Here is a 17,434-nt window from a genome sequence, read left to right as displayed (position 1 = left end):
GATTGCACGGGGTTTAGCGTGTCGAGACACAGGTCTGCCGTATATATTTTATTATAATATAATACAATAAAATATTACATAATATACTATTGAGACTATCGTAATTTTAATTTTGAAAAAAAAAATAATGAAATAAAATGTGTCAAACTCACACAGAATTATAGCTTAAAAATGTATGTAATTTTTCTGATTAATATAACTCGATCGTTTTGAATTGTTTTTCAATCCTTCTTTGCTAAAATATTTTAAGCATATTATAGACGACATTGCCAAACGATAAAATTTATTGAATTATGTTTTGTTAACCAAAAAAATATTGACAAACTGTACTGTAGTACATTTTAAAGAATTCAGAATAATTGATAGGTATACAGAAAACTTAAAAGCTAGTATAATACAATATAATAACAATATATTGCAAGAAGTGAATATCATATGTGTTTTTACTAGAAATTTGCATTTTTGTAATAAAAATCTTATTTTTCCATAATGCCTTTTTAGTTTTTAGGTTATTTTTTTTTTAATGGCAATTCATATTTTTAATTTTACATACAGTACTTATTGCTTTTTTATAGTGTTGATTAAGTAAAATTGAAAAAATATTGAACTAATAGCTTATTATTTATAAATATTACAAGTATTATTGATGATCTGAGTAGCGATAACCGAAAGTGTATAGAGTATATCCAGGTTAGGCTACTAACACAACATTTATCTAAACCATACTTTTAATAATTATAAATAGAATACAAGTCTTTCTTAAAACAATATTCTAATAAAAACTGTCAGGAATATGAACTAAAAATAAGGGTTGCCATTAGAAAACATATTTTAAATAAACCTAAAAAAAGACATTAATAAAAAACATTGAAACGTTGTTTTTTTACTATCCTTGAAAAAAAGTGTACAAATATATAAAATGTGTGTTATAATTTATAAGTTTCTAGATGCCTACTATTTAAATGATACAAAAAACAATGCACTTAACACTTAAATTGACTGGGAAAATTAGTAGATACGAGATATTAAGATATTATGTTAAAAAAAGTCATCTGTAGGTGCGGTAAGGGCAATAATATTACTACATGCTCATTTATAATATAACATTAAAAATAATAATAAATAACGTTGGAGTGAGGGAAAAAAACGATACGAGTACCAGATACGTTCCACGACGTTTAAATAATTTGATGGGTGGAGGGGAGTGCGTTTGGCGACTTACAGATTTCGAGGATGGCAAACGATATACCTGCAGCTACAGCTAAACGATGACGGGTAGACGGTGATATACGTCATCGGTAATGGTGACGGTTTTTGCGAAGGCCTAAGGGGGAAGCGGTGACTAGTTTGACGGACACGCGCGTTAGGATGACGTCCGCCCGTCCACTTCCGGAAGGAATCCACGGAAGTGATAAATATATATATATATATATATATATATATATATGTATATATTTCATATCCGATGACCGGAAATCATGACGGAGGTGTCAATGATGTGTGGATAGTGCTTGTTGTGATAGTGGTAGTGTTGATATGAGACGGCGTTTAGGCCGCCCCGTGATAGCCATGTGGCTCGTACGAAGGGTACATCTGTTGAAGAGGCTGTTGCGAAGACGGCGACATAACAGCCGTCCCCGAAGCGGCGGCCGGCTGTCCGGCGTAGGCTAGCAGATGCGCGTTCCGGTCGTCCTTGTCCGACGACCAGTCGGCCTGGACCACGGAACCACTTCCGCCGTATCCACCACCGCCACCGCCGCCCTTAAACTTCTTGAGCAACATGAGTTTGGATATGGTGAGCGAGACGACGGCCAGCAGCAGGGCCTTTAGCGCCTTGGCGCCGATCATGACCATGGCCAGCGGTCCCATCAGCGACAGTTTGGCGCACATGATCACGCCCAACATCGACATCATTTTCTTGAGGTGTTTCAATTTGGACTTCTTGCCGCGGCCTAGTTATTGACGGAACAAAAAAAAAAAAACAAAAAAAAAAAAAATAACAAATAGATATTTAGATAAATTGTAGATAGATAGATGTATAGCGCGGTACGGAAAACTTGGTGAGCGCTGTGAGAGAATAAAAACACCTAAAAGTAAATAATGTAAACAAACGGGCGCGGAAAGGCGGAAGGGAAAAAAAATCGCGCGCAAATACATAAATACGCGGACGACGACGGCGGTATTATAATGATACGGGGACGCGCGCATTCCCGCATTGTTACCGCGGTCGTGGTCGTAGAATAATATTATTTTACTATTATAATAATAACGCGCGTCGTATACATATTATATTATATTATTATGTTTCAGCGGCAGTAATTGCGCGTGCGGTCGGTCGCGGCCAATTGGACTGGGAGAATAATTACGCGCGCACATAATAAATGTATAAATAAATAAATATATATATATATATTATATTGTTATTAGGTATGCGCCGCCGTTTCGAAAAGTCGGAAGTCGCGGGTACAGTATGGTAAGTATAACGCGGCGGCGTAGTGTAGCGATAGCTATGGGCTGTGGTATGACTATAATGTACATCGTATACCGACGACGTTATTATAATGACGCCCAATGACTCGTGACGACCGCCGTCGTTTGATTAACCCGTTGACCTCAAAGATTTTTCCAATATTCCAGGACGGCGCGGGAGAGAGAGAGACTCGCGCAGAGGAAAATAATCTTCCTCTCGCAGCTATTCTCGCCTGCGTGCACTATTACAATATATATCATTATTATAATATATCGTATTATTAAATGCGAGTCCGTCCCTATTGTGTGTGCCGCCTGTACATCGAACGTCGGCTTCCGCTCGGTTTGCTGCTGGAAAAATCGAACCGGCACTTTCGCGCGTCAATGCGAAAAACAAAAAAAATCAACGACAAAAAAGTCGTGCACTCGTGTTACAATAATAGACTATCGTCTATCACACGACATAATAATGTGGGTGTTTTACGCGAACACACACCGGCGTGCTGTAGTAGTGTAGGAGGTCGATTTTCCGGACATAGAGTGAAATTGCGCTGCAAATCGGCGCAGCTGACGTGAAACGAAAACGACAATAATTATAATTATTATTATTATTATTATTATTATTATAGAAACGATCAACGCCGCCGCTCGGATTTGCGTTATTATTATTATGTTTTTCGGGACAAATTCAAACAGATCGGCTTCATCCGCCCCCTAATGAATTATGCACGGTTCCTACTCATGCTACGTCATATTATAATTATTATTATATTGTTATCGTGTATACGCGCGGCGTGTTTATACGCGATTCGTAGATACGGGCGCGCGTTGACGACGACGTCGTCGTCGGCGGATACGAATCAAACGCTTTGTATTGTCGTCGTTTTCTTTTCAACCGCAATCTCACTACACTACCCACGCTTAATCGTTATCTGTGCTTTGGCGCGATTATAATAGTACGTATAAACATTTTCATTTGATAGGAGAAAAAATAGAAACCGTTTTTGATCGAGCGCCCATACCCAATAAATCGAGCTATTCAAATACGAATAGATCGCTCGTAGAATCGGATAAAACATTCAAAAAACCGAAATGGCGACGAGAAAATACTCGACGGAAAATCGGATGCGAATATGTTCCATTATTATGATAACACGGGCGTGGGATAAACGATTATAATATATTCACACGAATATGCGTAAATATCAGCAATGTCTAAACAAACGATTATGTTGAATAAATATTATTGCAGCGTACCATTCAATAAAAGAGTCGGATTGAACGAATTACCTAAATGTACGATTGGTTTCCCAGTGCTTAAAACCAACTATATTTTTAATTGTTTTTCTTTTTTTTCAACAATACTTATTGGGAAGTCGTTTATTTCATATTTTCATTTATTTATATGTTAAAGGGATGTCCACCCACGTGCGTTGTCTTTATCTCACTAAACGTACAATATAGCAATTGTTCGTTCAGCAAAATCTATTTTATGCTGTTAGCATTTAATAATAGAGTTGTTTCACTTATTATTGAACTTAAAAATAAAAATATTATCCAGGGTATTCATATTTTCATATTAAAGTGAGTCATAGTTATACTTTAAAATTAAAATTACATTAAAAGCCTACGCGATGCCTTTGATAATATTTTTAGTTTGATAATTATAGGTGAATTGACTCTTGTAATATTGAAGCTAACAACATAAATTAAATTCTGCTGAACGCAAATTTGGTATGGTGGTAGGTAATATGTACGTTATTATACTTACTACGTTTGTAAGACAAAAACAACACATGCGGTAATGCGGGTATGACGTTCTCTTAAAAAAAATGTAGAAATTAATTATCATTGATCAAAGTAAGTATAACATTACAAAGCAATCAATTTAGAATAAAAAAATAAAAAAGTAAATTCGCAATTTCGCAATTTCATCTTTAATACTGGCAAAATAATATTGTCCTAATGTTATAAGAAGTTGTCCTTTATAATAAAAACTTGGGAATAATAACTTCCATGTATATCTTATCTTTATTATTTTTTAATTTTAGTGAATACATTTGAATTAAACCAATCGTTAAACGAATACAATATTATAACATTATGATAAAAATGTTTTATTTTTAAATTAATTTTATAGTACCTAACATGAATAAATATTTAATATTTTTATAGACTTGTTAGTCATTGCATAATAGATTCAGTATCGTATTTTAATATCAGTTAAATGTATTCTTAAAAAAGTCTATACCTATATACGGCTATACATACCTATAATATTTAATATTATACTGTTAATTTCCTCATTCAATACGACAGTACGCGCTTTTACTAAAATAGTTCGAACCATATAATATACATAATGAATTTATATTTTGCGAAAAAAATGGTTTTGCTTACAAGTCTAAATAATTATTTAGTGATTCTGTGGCAACTACGGAGTAGTTAAAGGTGATCGATGTTTCTGTCCATCCTAATACATTGACGCAAGAGAAATTAGTTTCAACTGTTTAACGAACTATGCAACCACTCACGGGCCACTGCCATCACTATATAACTATACCCACGCAAAACGCGCAAATTGATTCATAAGTTGTTTTCCAAGGTTTGACTTTCAAACTTGACGTACATTTCTAAGCAAATTCCAAAACTAAACCCTCTATTTCTTTCCAAAATCCTAAAAGCTATCCTTGGAGTATAATATTTAAAACAATTTTCATTATGTCGATGTCGAGAGTAATAATTGTTGTTAAGCTTATAGTTTTAGACGCCGAATTCCGAATGGTTGGAATTATTAATAGGTATTTAGAAATGTATACAGCTCAGAAGTTAGAAATAATAATAACCATGATTCGATGGCTTGATATCAGTGAACAGGAATTATGACGTCTATAACTGTAAAAGTTTTTAGACACGTAAGAGCGGAAATGTATAAATATTTATACAACACAAAATGTATTACAATACTAATATGTCTATAATAAAAATAACAATTATATAATAAGTGTTATTATGTTCATTGTACGCAGTAAAAAATTGACGAGATCCATCTAGTGAGGAATATTACGTATGTGTGCATTGTGAATACCCACGCAAAATATTGACACATTTAATACTACACTACTCTAAAATACTAATCATATGAAATGATGATTAAATGCAATTTGAACGTCCACAACGCGTCACACGAGTTCAGATTTGAGATTTATGATGTTACATAACCCGTGACGTTTTGTAATCGTGTACAGAGTCACAAAGACATCTTACGTCTCATAATAATGTAATGTATCTAAATAGAATATTTTCCGTGTCTTATAAAGACCGGTCTTATTAAAATGACACATTATTCACACTAGCTTCGGTGTTTAATTTAGTATTTCCATTAATTTCTAGCTAAGAAACGTCTAATCATCTGGCACACGATAAGATTAACATTTACTGTAAAAATAACGGATCGTACCTACGAAAGAGTCCGCACATAGTTATTAGAAAAAAATATTTTAATTAATACAACCACACCGTCCACATCTGACAATATTGGATAAAAAAAACAAAAAACATTAGTGTGTTTGATTTATTATTCAATAACCTTTATTAACCCCTTTGTTCCGGTGACTTCACAATATTTTGTTTTTATTTTTGTTCAGTGACCCATATTGAAATTAAGATGGAAAATTATCTACGCAAGGTAGGTGGTATAGAATATATTTTATGATATTATAAAACACCATAATACTATTTGTTGAAGACCAATGTACAATAACCATTCAGTAATAACACATATTTTAATAGTATTTAAATAATGTGGGTTTTCAAACATATTATTACTATTATTATTTGTATGTCTAGAATGATATTGACCGTATAAAATACAATATTCATAATCATAACCTTCATCGAAATACGTTATTTAAATATAATTTATAAAATAATATCCAACCGATTACATAACAATAATATGTATTAAAACCGAAGAATTATTTTCTTAACACCTAACTTAATCTAACAAACATTGCGACATCAACATTTATTTAATTTAAATAGACTATGAAGAAATTTTAATTTAAATAAAAATGTACTTGACTTTTATCCAAAATTAGATATAAACTTGTCACCAACCCAAAATATCCGAATTAGAATGAATTAAATTTAAAATTTAGAAAATGTATTTCATTCATTTGACAATAAATAGTATTAAAAAATCTTCGTTCAAAATTAAGAAACTGAGAGTAGAAATATTTTTTTTTTAATTTCTAATGTAAACAGAGTTTACAGAGGTACTAATCAAAAGTTCTCAAATTGTGGATAGTGGTTATATTTTTGGTAGAATAAATTAAATTTTGAAAAACGTATGTATCTTTTTTATGATATAATAAATTTAATATTAGATTACTTAAGATTTATATAATTTATAAAAAAAGAAAAGATAATAAACGTATTATAAATACGAGTTTGTGATACATTATTTTCTCTATAACTTTATTGTTCAATGATGTTCAAATGTAGTTTTATATTATTGATTAATATCTGCAACAATTATAAGTATACAAATATCGTGTACTTGTGTCACCTGCAAAATGCTACTAAACTAAAAGTTATCGCAAAGATGGCCATTAAAAAAAAATTATCATTATTTAGTGTATTGTGGGTCACTAAAATTTAAACATTTTCCGAAATGGACCGTACTGTTCTGTGCTATTCTAGTTTGAATATTTCTGTTTTAATAAGTACTTTATAACAATTTTAGATTCTAATCGAATCCATGACTGTATTGATTTTACAATGATGTGTGTTTTTTTGTTTATTATCATCTTTTGTAACAAAATACTTGAATTTTCAACTTTGCGTTTTAATTAAAAAATAAAAAATATAAAACGAATAAGTGCAGTTATTTGAAATTTTGCCAAATAATTATAATATAATTTTTCTATAAATGGTATAATTTTTAAAATATTTTAACTCTTTTTGAGCTTTTTATAGATAATTTATAGACAATTAAAATATTCGATTTTTTTTTTTTATTGTCAATACAAAAATTTTACTTAATCGAAAACCTTTATAGTTAAATAAAAAGTTCCTCATAAGTTTTTATTATCATACATTTAAAAAGAATTGATCTTAAATCTTCAAAACTATTATAAATTATTGCAGTTAGAATTTTAACAAATTACGTAAAAATTACAAAAATTAGCTATTTATTTTTAATTAAAAATTCATATTTCATATTTTAAAAACCTAAAAAAGTTCTTTATACACTTCAATCATTTAAAAAAAAAAATCTACTGAAAAGTAAATATCTCATATATGAAGTTCAATTCTTTAGGACTTTACATATTATAATTCACTTGGTGAAATAATTATTTCTTTTCGAGTGATTTTTGTTATTTTATTGTAATTCAAAAGTAAATAACTGTAGGTATGTTCACTTAATATTTTTATAAATAATAATCATATAATTTTAAAAATATTTTGACTCTTTGTGAGTTTATATATATATACAATAATATATACATATATGTATAAGAAACTGTTGATTTTTTTTCTTCAAATGAACATTTTAAATTATTAAATTATACATTAGATCAACATTTTAGAAATTAGAAAAAAATGAAGTCCACATAAATTATTCTTGTCTCTGTAAAAAATTATTAAAGATACATAGGCATAATTCTCAAGTACATTTGAACTTCAAATTTTTATTAAGTTCGAACGCTACATGCAAAATCATTTGCTTTTCGTTCAATTAAAAACTTATTTCCAAATTGTCACTTTAAAATTATTATTATTATTTTTTCCAAATTCAATAAAATCTATAAGTTATACGATTTTATTATTATTATTTTTTTTTTATAACTTAATAATTATTATGAGTACTAAAAATATTTGTACGGAATACAAACTTAACTTAACCAATTACAAGTTTAAATTTGTATATTTTAAATAGGGTAAGTATATGATGAAGTTTATATTATACCTATTATTTGTGTTTATTCCTCATATGTTAAATATTTTATTTTTAATATTTTACACTAATTATAACTCATATTTTATACCTTATCTCAACTTAACTGATTTATAATTTTTATTTTTCATAAATACTATTGACTTAATCATTAACAGTCATTTAAGTGATATGTAACTATTTTGGTATTTATAACTTCATTAATAAGTATTAATATATTATGCAATATTATTAAGTTTAAATGAAAATATTTAAATGCATTAATGATAAATTGACCATTGAAAAATTAATGATGGTGACATCAGTGTTATTTGTGTCACCATTTATAATTTTATACACAATAAGATAATAATTATTACCGTGATTATGAAATAATATAATATTATATTATATTCTAGTAAGACTAATTCGTACGCAGTTTTCCTTGTGATTCTAAATAATCTTATAATTTATGGGTCTATGCAATTAGATACCTATGAACCAAGTTCATAAAAAGTATATGCTTATATGTTTTATAAAAAATATTTTACATATTTTACGATATCGCATAATAATATGTAATATATAATGTATTATGTATACGGGAAAACGTTTTAATAAACGCATAATATCTCGTAATCAATACCATTCAAACTTCGAATAAAACGTCAAATGAAGCTACGCGCTATATTGCAATAGCGAATTGGAATTATGTTGTCCCTTCTCGAATCCCGATGTAAGCTTTTATAACATTTACGTTGTCTTGTACACGAACATTCTGCCCTTATAATGGCCAGACGAGTCCTAAGCAACACACGTCAACATTTCCATACTCACAGCGAACGATACTGCAGCATATTTTGTCAGAGTAAGGAACCTATTTTTTTTTACGTTTTCGCACAATTTTAATGAATTAGAATAAAACATAGAGAGCAATAAACACATTGCAATGTGGCAATGGACGACTATTAATGAATTATTGCAGCATCCGAGATAAATATTTACGGTGCTACTGCAGCATTAGTCGTTCGAGATTAGAATATAATAAGATCGTTGGCCGAATAAAACTCGGCCGCGGTAAATGTTTGATTTGTAGATTATCAACGAGCGCGTTGAGTACACGGCGACAATAACAACGACGACGACGACGACGACGACCTCGACATCGGCAACAGTAAGCTGGCAGCACTATCATCCCGCGTAGGTATAAAATGCATAATTATGCGATATCGCACTTCGTAGTATATATGACACACGAATTCCACGACGTGTAAACCTAAACACGAATGCGCTTCGGCGTTACTGTCCTGCGCGTCGGACTGCGATCCCTAAAAGTCTATAGAACGGATCATATTATTTAAACGGCCTTTTAACCGCAACGAATAAGTATGCATTCGTACTCGAAATTCGTTTCAAAACCAATTCGTCGTAATGCAACAACATTTTTAATACGATATCTGCAAAAGCTAATCGTCAATTATTCGTTCAACGTCGCGGTGCGTAATGTGTCTGTCGACCGCGATGGGACTTACGATACGATTATTCCCGGACCCACCGACCTAGCCATTTTTCCGTCGCGCGCATCCTGCAAGTCTATCGCGGAATATTCAAAAACCGTATTCAAACGTGAAAATCGCGTCTGCAGATCTAACGATATAGTTACCTTGCTGGTCGAGTTCCAGATCGATGTCGTCGTCGAGTATCCAAGGCAGCGATATCCGGATGGTGTGCGTGTCGAAGTACTCGTCGATGGCCGGTCCCAGGGACGTGCTGATCCGGTGCGTGTGTGGCTTGTTGCTGTTGTGCGGCTGCAGCTTGGACCGGTCCTCGGCCAGGCCCGCCTCCTTCTTCTTGACGATCGTCACGATGTCGCCGACCACGTTCAGCTTGTCCCGCTTTTCCAGCCAATTGACGTACACCAGCAGCTTGTCGTCCAGGCAGACGATGGCCAGGTCCAGCACGCAGTCGTCGGCCGACGTGGCGGCGACGGACGCTCCGCGGAGCGCCAACAGGGACGTGGACGACAGCAGCAACAGCGGCAACGCCATGGCGGGCGACATGTGTAACGGCGGCGGCTGCTGCGTGACCGCGACGCGGGTGAGAACCTGGTAAGCGGTCGGAAAAGCGGCGACCGGGTTGACCGGGTCTATGTACGGTTGCGGGTACGACGCGACGTGTATACGGTTCACAGGGTGAGTATATATTGACTTCGGCCGGCTAGTGTTTTACGCGCGGGCAACGGCCGATGGTCAACGGGACGAGATGGATAATATTGTGCGGCGACGGCGACGGTGGCGGCGACGACAGTGACGTGAAAATCAATCTTTGCCGCCGATCTCGCACCGGTACGGCCGCTGCCCCTCGTCCATCCCCCGCCCAACACCATCGCGATTATTATCGTTGCGATTATTATTGTTATTATTATTATTATTATTATACGGTGTGCATACAGTCGTAGTGGGTACGCGCGGTGGAAGCGTCGTCGGAAAATTCGCCGTTTCACGCGCCGGTCATTTTCCTCTCGGCGCGGAAGGGAGGAGTCGGTGCGGGTAGCTGTCGGTGAACGGCGGGACGCGTGCAGGTGAGTAGGGGACTAACCGCGCGGACTCGGCGGAGAGACGGAGAGGAGAAACGGAAAAAAAAACGCGAAGAGAAGAAAAAATAAACACGGTGACTATAACGAATTCGACAATGAACTATATGGGACTGTGTACAGAGTAGGTACGCGCGAGCGGATGTGGCCCGCGGTGGGAGGAAGAAGCCATGCCGGAGCTGGCGGGCGACCGGTGAGGAAAAACGGAGAGAAATATACAGGAGAATGAAAAACAATGTAAGAACATAATATATAAGTTAAATGGTCATTTGCTTAACTAGTTCACACCGAATCCCCGGAGCGGTTTTTCTACACACGATTTCCGCGATAATTACAAGTCAAAAATAAAAATAGCGACCCGCTGCAACCGTCCGCCGACCGTTATGTATATATAGGTATGTATTATTATATTGTATTATATTATATGATACAGACAAACGTGCCCAGTCAGTCCGCGGCACATCGTATCGTTTGTGTGTGCGCACATTTTTTACCTCGCGTTTTTTTTTTTTTTTTCCACTGACGTTCGGGTTTTGGTTTTTTCTCTCTCGTCCCCGTCATCATATATAATAATAATATCATAATGTTCACCGCCTATTGTTGCCATTATTAGACAGCGAGTGGCCATGTAGGAAAGTCGAAAGTGACTGTACATACGTTTTGCATTATACTCCAATAATATTTATCACGATACCGAAGCCGCGGGCTTCTTTGCGTATAATTATATCGCTATGTTACGCGCATTTATGATGATGATGCGCGATACACGGACGTTTGGCGTGACAACCGTTTCGAAGCGTTCGTCTCGCGGCGAGTAGGATGTGCCCACTATGTGTTGTGGCTACATAATAACATGAAATACGATACAGCCCGTCCCGGTCGTTTGTTCTTCATCACACGCGGATTTTTTTTTTCTCGGGCGAATTTCAAACGAGAAAAGAACGTTTTAAACTGTGCCTCGTGGCTCGTTTCGCGATGCTCGAATGTTAATTTTTAATTTTTCTCATCCTGCCTAATCGCACTTTAAAAATATGTTATATGGCACTCACGCGGGGCGATTCACTAAGCATGCTCATAGTTACCCCCTCACCGTTATTCTTTGATATTACATTTACCAAAACTCTGATTTTTGGAACTTTCAAGTACCTATAATAAAATAATATATAATACCACATTTTTAGATACTTAGATTTACGTATATATTTAAAGGAGTACCCCGTGGTTGTACATAGTTTTTTTTTTTTTTTTTTAAATGAAAACTACGTTATTTTACTGTAAATAATATAGAAGTACCTAATTTCACTTTTTTTTTAATGCTGATCTAAATTTTCGAAATTCTAATAAGTTATTTTAGTGTTATTAAACTGTGTATATTTAGGATTATAATCCTTGATCCTAAATGAAATATAAAATATAAGTATGTTATAATAAATTAAACTAGTACTTATTATACTCTGTCAATTTTAATAAATTATTAAATTTTAATTAAATACTATAATTTTCGTATATTTAAACTTATTACTATGAATATTATCCTTGGTAGGAACATAAAGTCTTATAATCCTGATTATGATTAGAATGGGGTACAAAGGTAAATCGCTTCCACGTGTACACGTTGTGGATAACGTTCTAGATGACTAAAAATTTACTATCACAGATTGCTGTACTGTCTCACAGTCTTTTTTATAACGTTTATTTAAATCATTTTATTTTATTTATTTACTCAAAATATAGTATAAATATAATCACAAAAAAAAAAAATTGCTAAACAATTTAGAGTAAAAAAGAGTGGAGTTGCTCCAAATGTTCATTTCGATCTAAATTTCGGAAAATATGATCTTTATAAAAATTGCTTAAATTATCATTGAAATAAATTTATTGTGAAATAAAATTCGGAATGATAATATTAATGATATGCTTCGTTGTAATAAGTAAACTTAAATATAATAAATAACAGTCAATTAGTTTAAGTTACACCTAATCTTTAGTACTGAAGAAGGGATGACCCCGTACCATACATGATCACGTATTGAGAAATCGACACGTATACTCATGTCGATAAGACACAGAACTTATATATTGCCAGAAAACCCATTTGATGACCAAAAAAAGGATTTGCTATTGAAAAAAAAAATAGTTTTTAGTAACGTATAACCCTTTGATAAAGCTTCGGCGTGACCTTGTTGTATTTTTTGACAGTGAGAGTATTAGAATCATGGATTGATGAATGCAATGTTAGTACAAAATCAAGTACATGCGCACTAGCCATCTTACCAACAACCCGTTTTCTAAGTACAGTATCCTGCGAGTGACAACTGTACTTGTAGATACTTCTTTTAACGAACAGTAATCAATTTATTTTTTTATTCAGATTCCAGTATTTTGAGTTCGTACTTTGAGTCACATAATATGCTACTGCATAGCATATAATTGCGCGTATACGCAGCTACAAACCAATTATGTCATTTACATTAAATCATAATATGTATATATTTTACATTTAATTGCATTGTACCTGTACGCCGTACGGGATATAATTAAATCAAATTTTCGAATTCATTATCTCGAGAGTCTCTGACTATTTGGAAGAAGTAAATAGCGTAATTTTAATATTTGTATTCGATAAGCGATAACATATTCTTAAGCTCTGAAGTGTAAGGAATATCGAAATTTTGAAACCGCATATAACGTTTATTTTTTTATTCTTACATTATTATAATATTCTTGGCAAATCACTCTGTATATGTTTCTAAATATAAATAATTTATTATTATTTTTACTGTTGACGCGTCGTTAAATCCATTAGCTGCGGGAAACAGTATAAATTATGCCATATAGGTATATTCAATGCGATGTCATATTTAAATTATTTTTTGAAATACGATTTAGGTACACTTCTGGTAGTTGATAAGAGATCGAAGGTTTGTTCATATAATTATAATTTGTGTATGCCAATACGATACCACACTACTACAGTAATACACTTGTAGAAGAATATGTTATATTTTCAAGCGACGTGTATCAAATATTATAATATATTAATAACTATTCAGTATTTGTTCAAGTATTCAAAGTGATTCGTACGTCTCATGCGACCTCGCGCGATTGATGGCCGTTTCGATTTATATAGATGATGCGTAAATACAACAATATAGCCGGTATAATATGTAATATACCATAATATTATAGTTTTCCTAATTTATTATTATTACCGTATTTTGATTTATCGATATATTATGTGTTCCATCGACATTGGTTTAAAGAAGTGGCTTACTCAGTGGTGTACGCATAAACATTTCTATCCATTCATCGGGTAAAATATTAAACAAAAACTAACTTAATCGTTCTACGAAATATGACTTTATGTTTCATTTGTTCGCTAAAAGAATGTGCAGATTTCTTAAAAAATATAAATTTTTATTTGTATTTGTTACTTATCTGAATATTTATGCCATTGCAGCTGTATCTAATAAAAATAAAACTATTTTTCTCTTTAACAAGTTCCTGACGATCAAATCGATAGCAATATAATGCATATTATAGTTATGCAGTTTTATATTTGTATAGTACTTACTAGTGCTCTGCACGGTCCGGTCTAGTCCAGCCCTAACATACAAAAACTATGAATCATTGGTTTGGTCCGGTTCAATATTTTTTAGTAGTAATTCAGTCCAGTCCTCAGATAAAATGTATTATTTTCAGTCCCTTTCGGTTTAAAAAAAAAAAAAAAAATGAAAATAGTTCAGTCCGGTTCGATTTGGCCCCAATCACGGTTCTTAAAACTAAGTAAGTTATTTTGACGTAATACCATTGATTATAAATACTATGGATAGCTCACTTAAAAACAATGTCTTTCCATTGTAATACAAAACGCATCATTGTCCAGTCAGAGCTAATATTGACTGAACCTTACGGTCCGAAATGTTTTAAGATCGAACCGACAGTCTGGTCCCGGTCTACTCTATATGAATAAATTTAATAACTGGTCGGGTTAGGTTATAAATAATACGTAGCCATGGTTCGGTCCGACTTTGGTCTTTTATTAAACTTTTAAGTGTGGTCTGGTCCGAATTCGGTCCCTTCCTCAAATTTTAAGTCCGGTCTGATCTTTAAAATAACGGACCGTGCAGAGCTCTAGTACTTACTAACGTGTTCTTAAAACGGAATGATAATTTTGATGTTTTATAAAGAATAACTCAGTGTATGTATTGGCAATCGCCTGTGATCGTTGTATTATAAAAACATAATATACTCACAATATTAATATAAAATTGCTAATTGCGTCAACTAACATGGACGATTTACCTTATTTTATAACTAGTAGGTACACATCGCATACATTTTAATAGCACACAGAACGAACATCCAGAGCAGGCGGTAGGCGACAAGCTCTAATGGAATTACTGCGACTTAAAGACTATAAACTCGCAAGATTTATTGTTTATTATATTATTATACTGTATTAACAAAACTATATACCGTTTTGACGTGTGTTATGTAGATATACGATAAATTTTGTTTATTTAAGTACAACATTTTATACATTTATATCGTTTTGTGGAAAGAATCGAGCAATAACGACACATTAAGATGAAAACCCGGTGTATGGTAAAGGGAATATTTTACAACGACTACTATACAATAACATTGCAAGTAAAACCTGTATTATTTAAGCAAAAACAATAATTATATTTACAGTCGTTAACCACTTTATATTTTATGATATTATAATAATATTTGAACACGCTTATTGTTTTTGACAGAATAATTTCGTCGTAATCATGATTTTTTTTTTTACAACTTAAATATTAAAATGTAATTTTAAAATTCCTACAATATGTCGACAAAGCAACTGCAGTGTACACTTTATCGTTGGTCAAGAACAAACCGTTCGAACAGTGTCTCGTCGAACATGTTAATAGTTAATTTATTCTTTCGTCAAGTCTTGTACATCTATAAACTATTTCGAACAACTAGCGTTATTAAAACTTAATAATATAAATCTTGAAAAGGTAAACAATTACAAAAAATAAATTATTTTAATTTAGATGTAACCACCGCATATTGATTTCAAGTTGAAAACAGTACTGAATCCTAATCAGCTGTCTTACCGAAAAGAGAAATTTAGTAAAAAAAAAAAAAGTATATATTTTAAATGAAAAAGATTTCATCTTATTTGTATAGTAATAGTATAGGTATAGTTGCACGCACCTCTACCTAGATACCTAAATATACATACATATAGTTATTGTAAATATATATATATAGTCGTATTATATTCATGACTATGGATTTTATTGTTAATTCGAGGCACGTCAACAAAAACTGACCATGACATTAAAAACAAATAAATATTTTTAAAAGGAAAATCATATAAAATTTAATAATGTTTTTTAAAATGCGTTATGCCTCATTTTAAAAAGCTTGAAGTAATAATACTGTCCAGATAAAATATTTAAATCTGTCACTGCAATAATTGCTTATGGTTTCTACACCGTATTTACAATTTATACATTATATTATGGTAATTCAAGTTAATAGTACTGGTTTTATAAACATGGTAATTTTTGTTATATTTATAAACATAAAAATATAATCTTAAATATACATGAGCAACTTTACAGTTATACAATTTTAACCTTAATGATTCTTCAAAATAACATATTTATATATTCAAAAAATATATAAATAACGTTGTATGTGTAAGTGTCAGTTGAACTATTATATAGTTCATTAAAGTTGATATATTTTACACGGGAACTTTGTCATTATATAGTTATATAAATATATAAACTCATATGCCGTTTCTTTTTATAAACAGATATTTTTAACAGTTAAACGTAACTGAAACAACTGAAATCTGCTACACATCCGCTCAATATATAAATAATTATAAATTATAATATCAAAAACTAGTTCTATAAATGAATTCCTCCAATCGACTTCATCATACCGGTAAGAATAATTAATGTAAAATAGCATCAATACTGCTATAGTTAAAAGAGATTCTGTATAATAATTATTATTATAAGCCAATTTCAATAAAGTGTGTTTTATTTTTAGTACCGAAGGTGTTTTAGCTGATAAAAATTCGTTTTAAACTATTAGAATAGTAATAAATTATTTAAATATCTGTACTCCGAATAGAAATATATGATATATCTTATAATATATGTTACACGATTAGGTAAAACTATAAATATCGAAAATGTGAATGTTTATATTAACTACGTAATGATTTTAGTCTGACCGATTATTCTTAATAATTAGTATTTAATACTCTATTTTAAATATAATTTATAACGTACAATCTTTCAATCTTATAAAAACTATTATAAATGACTTTAAAATGGTTATCAATGTTCGTTGTAATTAGCAAACAATGATAGGGGGCTTCACTTATGAGGAACTTTGTATTAAATAGTAAATAA

General features: G+C 32.1%; 1 protein-coding gene across 1 annotated transcript; it reads right to left on the bottom strand.

The window, feature by feature from the left end:
• Positions 1-1,548: 1,548 nt before the first annotated feature.
• LOC113549828 lies at positions 1,549-10,694 on the bottom strand. Its single transcript, XM_026951302.1, has 2 exons — positions 10,074-10,694; positions 1,549-1,952 (listed from the first exon to the last, which is right to left on the bottom strand). The coding sequence occupies exons 1-2, from the start codon at positions 10,468-10,470 to the stop codon at positions 1,549-1,551; spliced, it is 801 nt and encodes a 266-aa protein (XP_026807103.1). The 5' UTR covers positions 10,471-10,694.
• Between the last annotated feature and the right edge of the window lie 6,740 nt (positions 10,695-17,434).

Source organism: Rhopalosiphum maidis, chromosome 1, assembly GCF_003676215.2.
Source record: "Rhopalosiphum maidis isolate BTI-1 chromosome 1, ASM367621v3, whole genome shotgun sequence".
Lineage (NCBI taxonomy): Eukaryota > Metazoa > Arthropoda > Insecta > Hemiptera > Aphididae > Rhopalosiphum > Rhopalosiphum maidis.
Note: the sequence above shows the minus strand (reverse complement) of the source record. Positions and strands in the feature narration are given on the sequence as shown.